Source organism: Schistocerca americana, chromosome 2, assembly GCF_021461395.2.
Source record: "Schistocerca americana isolate TAMUIC-IGC-003095 chromosome 2, iqSchAmer2.1, whole genome shotgun sequence".
Taxonomy (NCBI): Eukaryota; Metazoa; Arthropoda; class Insecta; order Orthoptera; family Acrididae; genus Schistocerca; species Schistocerca americana.
The window spans coordinates 541,001,817-541,014,691 of NC_060120.1; the positions used below are offsets into that span (position 1 = coordinate 541,001,817).

The 12,875-nt window shown below is 40.2% G+C and overlaps 1 protein-coding gene across 2 annotated transcripts in view; it reads left to right on the forward strand.

Annotated features, from left to right (window-relative positions):
* Window positions 1-7,329, forward strand: part of LOC124595144 (cytochrome b5-related protein-like) — a 108,552-nt gene extending 101,223 nt beyond the window's left edge. For both annotated transcript variants that reach the window (XM_047133748.1, XM_047133749.1), the window contains exon 7: window positions 6,441-7,329. In XM_047133748.1, coding sequence (XP_046989704.1) covers window positions 6,441-6,732 — 292 coding nt within the window. In that variant the 3' untranslated portion in view covers window positions 6,733-7,329. The remainder of the gene's footprint in view (window positions 1-6,440) is intronic.
* The last annotated feature ends 5,546 nt before the right edge of the window (window positions 7,330-12,875 follow it).

Genomic DNA, 12,875 nt, shown 5'->3' on the forward strand with positions numbered 1-12,875 from the left:
TTCCTAAGTAGTTGCGTGAGCAACCCATCTTGTCTACTCAGAACCACACATTAAAGTGCTGTGTTTTGCAACTACGGCCAGTGTTTTGAACAGGTATATGTTGGATTTAGGGAGAAGGGGAAATGGAGTGAAACTTACTGAGGCAGGTAAAGGAACTAGGGTAGGTGGGTGATGGGGATGACATGAATTTAACAAAAAAGATCGTGCTATAATTATAGAACTTATAATTATGTGAAAATTATCGTCGAAAGACTAATAGTGCAGAACAATGGATATGTAAAATGTAAATGGCATAAACCAATGAAATTATGAAATGGAGGAAGGGGGAATGAGAAGGCGAGGGACGGGGAATTGGGGAGGGAGGGATAGTGGCAGGGATGCTATGAGTTTAACAAGACAGGGTCTTAACTAAAGTTGCTAAACGTCAGTAACGTAAAAAAATTTCTGTTAAGATACCAGAATGGATGCGTTAAACTGTAAAAAGGGATAAAACAATAGATTATAAAAGTGGAAATAAAGCAGCGAAAACTGAATGTATATTTAAAGATATCCAAAGGGTGCAGCTTTAAAATTATAAAGCCACAAGTTCTTTGTCTGAAAATCTAAAAATAAAATTGTATAATAATTTTTTCAGCTAAAGTATTAGAAGTATAGGCCCAGAACAATGGATGTGTAAACAGTCAGGAAAATGAAGATCGTAAAATTACGGAAGGGGAGTTATCTTGTCTTGTCTATTTATTGTAAAATATTAGTTAATATATATTTAGTTTTACTTTGTTTCAGATCTGAAGATTATCCAGATTGATCGAAACATGTAATCAAACAAAAAAGTGAACAACTGAGACGGAACAATAAATGTGAATTACCTTAATCATCCAAACATTTGCTGAATCTCTCAGGACGATTATGTCGACTGTAGTGACTTCACGGAATATGTAGGTAGAGAGGTAAAAATTGACACACGTGCTTGTAATGACATAGGGCTTTATTGAAACAAAACATTGCACAAAATGATCGACAGATGGCGCTTCTTATGATGCAAAAGCGGTAATTAGCACAACGATTGATTTTTAACAAAGCAATGTTCTTTATAACAAATACTCAACATACCGGCCGCCATTCATCAATAACACCTGTAGTCGAGTGATGATGTTGTGAACAGCACTGTACATCACATCACATCACTAAGTATGGTTGAGAAATTTTGTCGGAACTTGGCCTTTAGCATCCCTAATGAGGTCGGACGATCGCAGTAGACTTGCGCCTTCAGGTAACCCCGCAACCAATAATAATCACCCGGATTGAGGTCTGCTGATCTGGGAGACCAAGCACGACGGAAGTGGGGGCTCAGCATGCGGTCCTCACCAAAAGAAATTTTTCACACGTGTACCGGTGGGGCGCCATCCTACATAAAAGTCGTAACTTCCAGCAGGTGTTTATCAGCCAGGCTAGGGACAATGCGATTCTATAATATACCGGCGTACCTTGCACCCGTCACGCTGACAATTTGAGAATCAGACACCCACAGTTCCTCGAAGAGAAACGGTCCAACCACGACTGATGTGATAAATTCACACCAAACACTGAACTTCTCGTCATGCAATGGGGTTTCCACTATAGTTACAGGACTTTCCGTAGCCCAAATCCTGTGTTGTGGATGTTGACAGACCCTTGGAAATGGGCTTCGGTCGATCCACAACACTTTAGACAACCAGTTGTCATCTTCCCCACCCAAATGCTCTCCGCCTTGCAGAATCGTTGGCTAAGAGTTCGTGATGACGCTGGATTTTCTTACGTATAATATTGGAGGGTACGCGTTAGTGCTCTCCAAACACTAGTGCGTGGGCTACTGGAGTGACGTGCAAATTCACGAGTGCTGATTTGACCATACGAACATGAAACCGCTAAAGTCTCGATTTATTCCGTAAGTGTTCGAGCAGCAGTAGACTGCGAGGCCGTATGTCTAAACAAACTTCGTTATCATTTTCCTCACAATGACATTTGTCACAGGACTTTTACCTGTTCGAATACTCTTCTTACGGCGGTGACAGGATCTTAAAGCTGCAGTGGCAGATTCTCCATTCTGATGGTAAAGCTTCACTAACAGTGCCTCTTGTGGTAAAGTCGACATACCGCGATTGCTGGCATATCTGTCTCCCTCTCTCGCTGTAGCTCATTTTATACTCGATTCTCATGCGGAGTTACTGATGTGTTGCTGTCCAGCGCCATCTGCTGGCCGGTTTTATTTCAATGCAGTCTTGTGCCATCTCAGGTATGTACGTACATTATTCCGTGAATCTGTACGTTTTCCAATATTAACGGACTATATATAAGCGGAGCACTGTCGAATGAGGAACCATTCCAACGACGATGCTGGCCGCAAATGGAAAAATCTATTTAAGGGCAGTATGTTACGGTCCGACGTCTGGAACGAACGTCTCGGAACCGGCGAAGCTGGTAGGCTGTTTTCTTGCTACTGTCGTGAGCGTCTATGGAAAGTGGTTGAAGGACGCTAAAACCACGACCAGGTGCCATGGTGTTAGGCGTCCACGCCTCATCACAGAGCATTGAGGTCAGAGGTTTATCCGCTGTGTAAAGTATAATGGGTGGCGATCTTTTGCAGATCATATGATAAAGTACAATTCTAGTGCAAGCAAAAGTGTTTCGGAGCACAACGTTCAGCGCACATTGTTCAATATGGGACTCGGCAGCAGACGAATGCTACGTGTTCCCATATTAACCCAACGACGCAGTCAGTTACTACTGCAGTGGGCGCTTGATCGTAGAGAATGGACCGTGGGTCAGCGGAAGGGTTTCTTGCTACGACAGGTCAATGGCCGTGTCCGAACATGCCATTATCTAGGTGAAAGGCTGCGCGAAACATGCACCGCGCCACGGGCACAAGTCGGTGGGGACAGTATTGTGCTATGGAGGACCATCACTTTGGATTCCGTGGGACTTGTGGTAGTATTCGAAAGCAGCATCACAGCTGTGGACTAGGTGAACATTACTGCGGACCATCCTTCTTCCTGATTTCCTGGCCAACAGCAACGGAAATGGATTTGACCACCAAATTCACCTGATCTGAACCCGATGGGACACATCTGGGGCCATATCAGGCGCTATCTCTGTACTCAGAAACCACCGGCCCGTAATTTACGGGAATTGCATGAACTGTGCGTAGACATTCGGTGACTTTGGACACCTACCAAACAGTTGTCGAATCCATACCACGCAGAATCGCTAAGCTATTGCGGTGCAAAGATGAACCAACGCGCTATTAAGCAGGTGATCGTATTTTTTTCTCTTCAGTGTATAAATAAAGTACACTGTCTCCAGAAAGTGATAACTACAAAAAGTTAATCATTTCTGCATCTGTGCTGTCCGAGTAGTTTAGTTCGTGTCCTGTGTGTGACTTCAGCTTCATATACCTAAGAGAGCGTACTCTTAAAGCACTGTCGAATGAATTCGTACATATTATAAAAATGGGTATGGTGTTTATGTGTGTGTTTGTATGATTGTTCCATCTCTCTCCTAAACCACTGGATCGATTCCAACTACACTTGGTGCATATATATATATATATATATATATATATATATATCACAAGTGTTTCGAACACACACACACACACACACACACACACACACACACACACACATATATATATATATATATATATATATATATATATATATATTCACGCGTCGCAGGCCACGCTTCATTTTCACCCCCTACCCCTTTGACAAGTAGTGGACCTTAACCCCTCACGGCGATTGTCGCCTGACAGTAATATATATATATATATATATATATATATATATATAGTGTTTCGAACACACACACACACACACACACACACACACACACACACAACCACACACACACACACATATATATATATATATATATATATATATATATATATATTCACGCGTATATGTATATATATATATTCACGCGTCGCAGGCCACGCTTCATTTTCACCCCCTACCCCTTTGACAAGTAGTGGACCTTAACCCCTCACGGCGATTGTCGCCTGACAGTAAAATTTATATATATATATATATATATAGTGTTATATATATATATATATATATAGTGTTTCGAACACACACACACACACACACACACACACACACACACACAACCACAACACAACCACAACACAACCACATATATATATATATATATATATATATATATATGTGTGTGTGTGTGTGTGTGTGTGTGTGTGTGTGTGGTTGTGTTGTGGTTGTGTGTGTGTGTGTGTGTGTGTGTGTGTGTTCGAAACACTATATATATATATATATATATATATATATATATATATATATAAATTTTACTGTCAGGCGACAATCGCCGTGAGGGGTTAAGGTCCACTACTTGTCAAAGGGGTAGGGGGTGAAAATGAAGCGTGGCCTGCGACGCGTGAATTACCAGACTTGATTCATCCAGTATTTGAGAATGATAGCATTTAGTGCCTTGCAACTTAACACATTATTTCAAACATTTACTAAATTTTTTCTCGATGACAACCCCTAGAAAAAGATGAAAGAAAAATCCCATTCCATTTTTCCGTTGTTCATGCAGTAAAAGTACCGCATGAGGCATGACGTTATAATTTGTTACTTCTTTACTACTAACTGTACGCAAGACGCATTTACAGACATTATGCGGATACAGCACTGAATATAAATGCAAAATTATGTTATTGTACGGCACATAGTTCAAGAGATACGACGTCGTAAACAGTGAAATGCATGAAGAACTACCGCATTGTGTATGACGTTTAAGTTTATTACTTCCTTGATACTAACTCTGTTCTCAATAAATTAAGCAGACAATATCCGGATATTGTACAATATTGTATCATTGTACGGCATATAGTCCAGGAGACATAACGTCATAAGCAGTGACATGCGTGAAAACCTGCGACATCATGCATAACTATTAAGTTTATTACTTCTTTGCTATTAACTGTATTCGCAATAAATTTCGCACACAGTAACCAAGTATGCCGATGAATGAACCTTCAATATTATATCATTGTAAGACACATGGTTCAGAAGATACGACGTCATAAACATTATGCACAAGGTCAGACGCAGCCGGGTACCGGCGTGAACGTACAGCTATAAATACATACCTGGGCAACGACGTGTTTCTCCGCTAGTATTTTGAAATTTTACAGTTCAGTAGCTCTCATTACAGTTCGCGAACGCAGAATTTCATTTTGAAGCTGTTTGACACTATTCGCTTCAACATTCGTATACATATCGAAAGAAGTGGAGAAGTGTCATCTAGGAGTAACTTACCGTGAATAAGCGTAACAACATTCCGCTTTCGGATGTTAACATTTTCTAAAGAATACTTATAAGATGGAAGTGAGCCGGCGGGTTCTAAGCGCTACAGTCTGGAACCCACGACCGCTAAGGTCGCAGGTTCGAATCCTGCCTCGGGCACGGATGTGTGTGATGTCCTAGGGGACTGATGACCTCAGAAGTTAAGTCCCATAGTGCTCAGAGACATTTGAACCATTTTGAGATGGAAATGAAATTCATTAATGAAGTAGTTTGGTATGATTTTCTGCAATTTCTCGTCGTGATAATCTGGAGTCATTGAACAGGAAAGACCATCATTGGGAAAACGGAATACGAGGAAGGACGTCAAGCAACAGGTGTAACATGCGGAATAATCAACGCATTTGCATTATGAAACACTCTTGTAGTCACGGTACACAAAAGGAAAATACTGTCAGAGGATGATATTGTTTTAACACCTTCATTATTTCATACAATTACACGCTGTCGGTATTTATGTCGACAACGCCTCCGAAAATTCATTCCTACAACTGGTAAGGCATTTCAAATGAATCACTACATAGTAAACGAGTCAATATTACCTACGCATCCGATTCACGAATACAAAGACGAATAAATAATATCTATATCTATGGAGTGCTGTGGCAATTGCGAAAAAAATACGAATTATCTCTTTTCCAAATTAATTTTAGTAGTGGTAATCAACGAAATTTTGTAAGCGTAGTTTGTAGTTCTATAGAGATTTATGGTGGTAATTAAAATTCCGGCCGGCCGAAGTCGCCGAGCGGTTAAAGGCGCTACAGTCTGGAACCGCACGACCGCTAAGGTCGCAGGTTCGAATCCTGCTTCGGGCATGGATGTGTGTGATGTCCTTAGGTTAGTTAGGTTTAAGTAGTTCTAAGTTCTAGGGGACTTATGACCACAGCAGTTGAGTCCCATAGTGCTCAGAGCCATTTGAACCATTAAAATTCCGACTTTAGCCTTTACAGGCGTAATGATATTTTTGCGCAATATGTAACACTAAATGTAACTAAACAAGAAAAATTTTGATATTACTTAACGACAGATATATGTCTTGTTTCTGGCATCACTCATCACCAAATTATTCTTTTTCAGGGCTGACCTGGATTGGGGTATTCAGCAGCTGGATGCTGTAAGAGACCGGCCTGTGATATCCAGCTCGGATATTCTAGCGCTTACGTTCTTCGGACATCACGGCTTACATCACCTGTTTCCTACAGTTGACCACAGGATCCTGCACAAGCTGTACCCTGCGTTCCAGAAGACGTGTGCCGAGTTTGGCATCGAATACAATGATATCAGCTTCAGTGAACTGGTCCGAGGCGCATATTTACAGGTCGCGAGAACAAAGCCCAACACAGTTCCTCCTGGTTCAGGAAGGCACTAATACCACCGAAATCCTAAGATGTTGTCTAAGTAAAGCCCTAGAGCGCCTTTATTACCTGGGGTAACACTGTGTTGTTTTTGTAGCTGTAACTGTCGAAGAAAAAATGGAGGGTGTTAGTATGATAATTTAGTCGACGACACGATACAGCATTTTCTCTTCTCCTTATTACTGTAAAATGTATCCTGGTTTGAAAGAGAAATGAAAAAAATGTATATTTGCTAAAAGCATTGCGTGAGACTGAAATATGTAATGATAATGTGATTCAAATATCAAGTCGTTTGTTAAAACTGCATATATGTTTTACAACCAACATAAAAATGTTAAGTGCTGTCAACTAGAGCACTAGCTATATCAAATCGAGTGCTGGTAAAGTAACGTTCTCGAGCATCTCTTAAAAAATGGAAATCCATATTGGTACACCTAATCTTATAGGCAGTTGGCCATCCTACTTTTAGTTGCAGTTCATCAGTATCAATTGCATGGGGGCTTATTTATATATTATGAATGCAAATTCTTTTTAAATTTTTTAGTCGCTGTATGTCCGATTACGCTGTTTCGTAAACGGTTGGCCCTGACTAGTTTTTGTACGCAATCTGACTGCATAGAACAACAACAAAGAATGAAGTGAAAATTTTCGTTAACACAATTAATTAATTAAGTCCCCAGCAACTATAAAACCTACGAAGCCAACAAAGCACAAGTATAACTGTTCTGTGTGTGGAAGTGTGATTCAACGTACGCATCTGGCACGGTTCTTCTTCAATAAGGCAAGAAATTTTAAATATCATTTATACTGAAGTAATTAAAAAATAGAAATACTATAATTGCGCAAGAAAACCAAAATTACACTCTAATACAAGAACACAAGCCAGATGCTTTGTTGACTGAACCTGTAATGACGCATTATTCAACACATTGAAATAATGAGAAAAAAACCGAGTTTTGTTACCTTCATATATATTGACGAAAAGCACTCTGATCATTACATCTCCAATAGAACAACATCTGCCATCTAGCCCATCAAATAACTGCATAAAACATGGAACAAGCATTCACTACTACGACATCTCGACAAGAACTTTTCACTACCACATCTCAGCAAGCACTGCCTACTACGAGTCCTCGACAAGCACTGCCCACCGCAACTTCTCAATAATCACTGCCAGTGGAGGCGGCGAAACAAAACTCACTGGCGCGATCTCTGGCGCTGTGGCTCGGTGTAGCCACCTTTCACAATGGATGCTTACTTTGTCAGCTTTACTATTCATTTATTCGTATCATACCACTCACGTGTCTAGTAAGAGCAGTGACTGGTACGTTTTCATCGTATATTTAGGAAGCGGCTGTGAATGAGTCACTGAGATTTCAATAAAGCTTTGTTGATTTTTATTTGTGTTTTAATTAATTAATCCATTCATTTTTGCAGATTTCATCGTGAATGAAGACCTTCGGAGATATACGGCAAGTCAACATCCATTAAGAGATACCGGCAGTGAAACTAATTCTGTAGACTGTATTAACAATTAGGTGTAATTAAACTACGACAATTTATTTGCGCTTAAAAGGACCGTAAATGCAGGGTAATATTGCCAGTTTAAAATTTAAAAAAAGGAAGAAAATATCTTCCTCAGCTATATTAAACGTACTGGATGATGTCTATTTATCACTACGTGATTAATATTTACACGAGTAATGTCATTAAACACGTTTTTTGGCATAAATGCTGGATAAAACTGGGTAGAAAGGTAGACGAGGGTAGTGAAGATAATCAAGATGTGTTTGGTTGCTCTCACGAAGCCTAACGATAAAGGACAGAAAGAGACAGCTAATTTAATGTTGTTTAGTCTCATATCTGTTTGTCCTTCCTCTGCATGCTTTAGTGTTTATGGCTGTAGCCCTACAAGAGCTTACAAATTGTGGACGTCACACGATGGGCAGATTTACGGTTATTTACGGTTACTATCACGAGAATCCGACGGAGTGCGAGACGAACGATGCTAGTTTCTGAGAGGGAGTGTCAGAGTGTTAGCTTAGAAATACGTATTTACTATTTACATTGTCACATCATATAAAGTTTTGAATACGAGATGCCAGATAAGTTGAGGTTTTCCAAGTATGCATTAAATTTGATGGCCAGAATTGATCTGTGTACAAAACAGAGAACCAAATTAATATTGAGTTAAGTCGTCTACATTACTTTGGTGAACCTACTTATTTGTCCAAGGGAAGTGTTTTATTTTTTGGAAATTAGTACACTTGGTCCAAAGAAATGTTATTTGCAATGGATGTGATGTTTTTACACTATCGGTAAGCAAGTTGTTCATATCTCGTGACAAAAGATAATTTAAATGGAGGCTGCCAGAAGTGGCAAGGGGAGAGACATGATTTACAGCAGCTGCCAATGCGTCCAGAAGTACATCTGAATTACCAACTCTTACCACCGAGTTATTATGTACAGTCAACAATCATAGGGAAATCAGCTGTACCCAAGAAGAACATCCGTATTAATGCTTCGGATCTGTAGAACTCTTAGAGGAAATACGTACCACAAACATAACAGTACAATGATTAACGCTCATGTTAAGCAGTTATCTTCATCTTATAAGAAGAGAAATGTCAGTCTTGCACGTGGGCGTTAGCAGCAACTGTAAATCTCCAATTATTAAAGTAGACAGCCAGTTAGTTGCCGATTTTATTTATTTTTGGGCTTGATCCAGGTTTTGATACCGTTAAGGGTATGTTCTTCAGAAGTAGTTACCTGGATTACATTACGTAAAGCGTGTACATCCATGACGAGCTGAGGCGCTCAAGTCACATACAGGCAATATGATTAAAACCCATTAAAACTGTAAACTTAAAAGGTGGGGTTATTGAGCAGACAAACGTCAAACTAACTAGTTTGTCTGCTAAATAGCCATATTTGTTTTTAATCTTACAGTTTTAATGGATTTTAAACATATTGTCTGTGTGTCATCTAAGCGCCTCTGCTCGTGATGGAAATAACATGTTTTACGTAACGCGATCCGAGTAACTCCTTGTTCTTACGAAGAAGATATCCTTAGTGGTATCGAAACCTGAACGAGTCTAAAAATAAATAAAAATCGGCACCTCACTGGTTGTGGCTGGCTCTGAGCACTATGGGACTTAACATCTGAGGTCATCAGTCCCCTAGAACTCAGAACTACTTAAGCCTAACGAACCTAAAGACATCAGACACATCCATGCTCGAGGCAGGAGTCGAACCTGCGACCGTAGCGGTCGCGCGGTTCCAGACTGAACCGCCTAGAACCGCTTGGCCAGTTCGGCCGGCGACTGGTTGTGTACTTCGTTAATTGGAAGAGAAGTTATTAACAACGAACAGCAAAACTTCTCAGATCCTAAGGGGACTCTACAATTTTGTATCTACATAAGCAAACAGCTTATATACATAAGCAAACAACTTACACAAGTAGCAGATAAGATACGATTTTAATTTTCTTTGGCCTTTTTAAGGATTCTCGATTTTTTCCTTACCTTTGCAGGTAATTTCTTAAGTAACTTTACAGCAGTATCAGGACTCCTTTTTAAACAATAGACAAGGAAACAGACTCAACGCGTAAAAACCATCGCAAATTAAAGTTATTATAAAGCATATCACTTAGGTGTTTTTCTCATAGGCAGACTGATTCCTGCAAGAAATGATAACTGAATGGTCTGATCCTGTATAGATGTCACTGCCTGAGAAGGTTGCTTTATCGCAGCTAATCAGAGAAAGTCGCAGGAGTATTTGTTTCGCTACCGAATATTTTACTGGATGAAGCTCCACGTGCACTGTTATTCGCAATAGCATGCATTGGATGCATGAAGCTAAAATTTGCTGTAACTGTTTTGTATGTAAAGAGCCAGAGAAAATAATCGTCTGGTATTACATGATGAAAAGAATTGTTGTCCTCAACTTAATGATTGGTTTGAAGACCCCGTTGCTTCATTACGCCTGGTCGTAAGGAAACTCCATGTCTCTTATCTTCCTTTAACCTGACGGCTGAAGCATGAGCATCTGCACAGTTGTAAGATAAATTCACTCCTTAAGGTGTCATCTGAGCCGTGGTCACTGTTTTTTGAATATCTACAAAAAAAGAGACTCATGGCTATCCCACATTTATATAGGACGTGAAAATTTATTGAGGTGAGGTTTCACTAAGCTATATGGGAAAATTTAGCGGATTTTCGGACGTACACACAGAATTTTTGATGTTTATATCTGTCGGATTCAAATAGCTCTGAGCACTATGGGACTCAACTGCTGAGGTCATTAGTCCCCTAGAACTTAGAACTAGTTAAACCTAACTAACCTAAGGACATCACAAACATCCATGCCCGAGGCAGGATTCGAACCTGCGACCGTAGCGGTCTTGCGGTTCCAGACTGCAGCGCCTTTAACCGCACGGCCACTTCGGCCGGCAACTGTCGGATTATGAAACAGACTTTTTTAAAATTAAACTCCACAACGAGGTATGAGACGGTCAACTACTGCACAGTGCCACGCATCACTCATCGAAAATAGCACAGTGCGACACATCTTTAATCGAAAACAGCTCTCGTTTCTGTTCTCGACCTTCCATTTATTTTCAGATCAGCGGTAGTGATTGAGCTGCCAGCAACAGAAAATTTTCGAGCATGTTTGCTTATTGATTTTGAAGGACTGAAAAACTGTTTGAATGCAAGGGAAGTATTGTAAAATTATTGACGGTAGCTGAAAAATTGAGTGTTTTTGTTGCTGTACTATGAAAAAAGTAACCAGTAACGGTTATGCATTTCACGCCTCTCACAAAGTGTTGAAAGGAAATCTTCATTGTAATTAAATGTGGAAAAAATTGTGGAACTAATGATCAGTTTTCATAAATAGTATTGAATTTTTGTATATTTGGAGAGTCAATTCACTGTCAGAATCAGAGGGAATTTATCCATGATCCATTGTAATTTTTATTGTTTGTTCTTGAGTTTCTAGTTCTTTATTTGCTGTTTTGTAATCCTCTGCATCTTCTATTTTATTTTTCGGCTGTAGTTCCAAAGAAGACATTTATGGTGGGATAGTAATGGATCCAATGTCCCTTAGAGATAAACATATTTAACTCGCACGGGTTAAGGGTAGTTAAAGAATAAATTGTCAAGTACCGATTGTGCCCAATGAGTGATAATGCAGTCAGTCGGTTGAGTAGTAGAGTTGCCGTTGTAGTGGCATAGCGGGAGGAGGCATACTGTACTGGCTGATGGTGTCCCCATCGTCATGGGCTGACCCCAAGCAAAATGTAAAAATTGTACTGACTAGTGACAAATTGCCTGTTTTTATTAAAAGTGGTTATAAAAATACGGAGTGCCGATAAGTCGTGTTCAAGTTTACCATGCCGCCCAATGGACTGCAGTGCAGATTGAGTGTGCAGGTTATAATAACAGCGTGTGACATATTTTGATATATTGGACCTGCGTTGACATTAGAGAAAACGATTTGACGTGCAATTACCTAAGCCCGCTCGGCCATGGATGACCGCTGTACTACAAGACGAAATGGCAGTCAGCTTTGTCTAATCAGATTTAAAGGAAACAGTCAGAAACAGAATCATTCTCCTCTCGTGACAGCCTACCAGAATAGACGTATCAGAATGACAGAACCTGCGTCTGCTGCGTTCTGTGAGCGGCAACAATCCTTCACTCGTGGAATGATGAGTAGCCAGTGATTAAGAATTGAATTTTTTTAGAGAATTTGGTCCAACACCCCACTTACCAATTAATTTTTCGAGTTCCCCAATGAGGTGCCTTCTCGCATAAGAAATTTTGACAAGGGAACCTCCCCATCGCACCCCCCTCAGATTTAGTTATAAGTTGGCATAGTGGATAGGCCTTGAAAAACGGAACACAGATCAGTCGAGAAAACAGGAAGAAGTTGTGTGGAACGACGAAAAAAATAAGCAAAATATACAAAGTGAGTAGTCCATGCCCAAGATAGGCAACATCAAGGAGAGTATGTGCCAAGGTACTCCGTGGTCCTGTGGTTAGCGTGAGTGGCTGTGGAACGAGAGGTCCTTGGATCAAGTCCTTCCTCTAGTGAAAAGTTTACTTTTTTTTTAGCTTCGCAAAGTTATGATCCGTCCGTCCGTTCATTGACG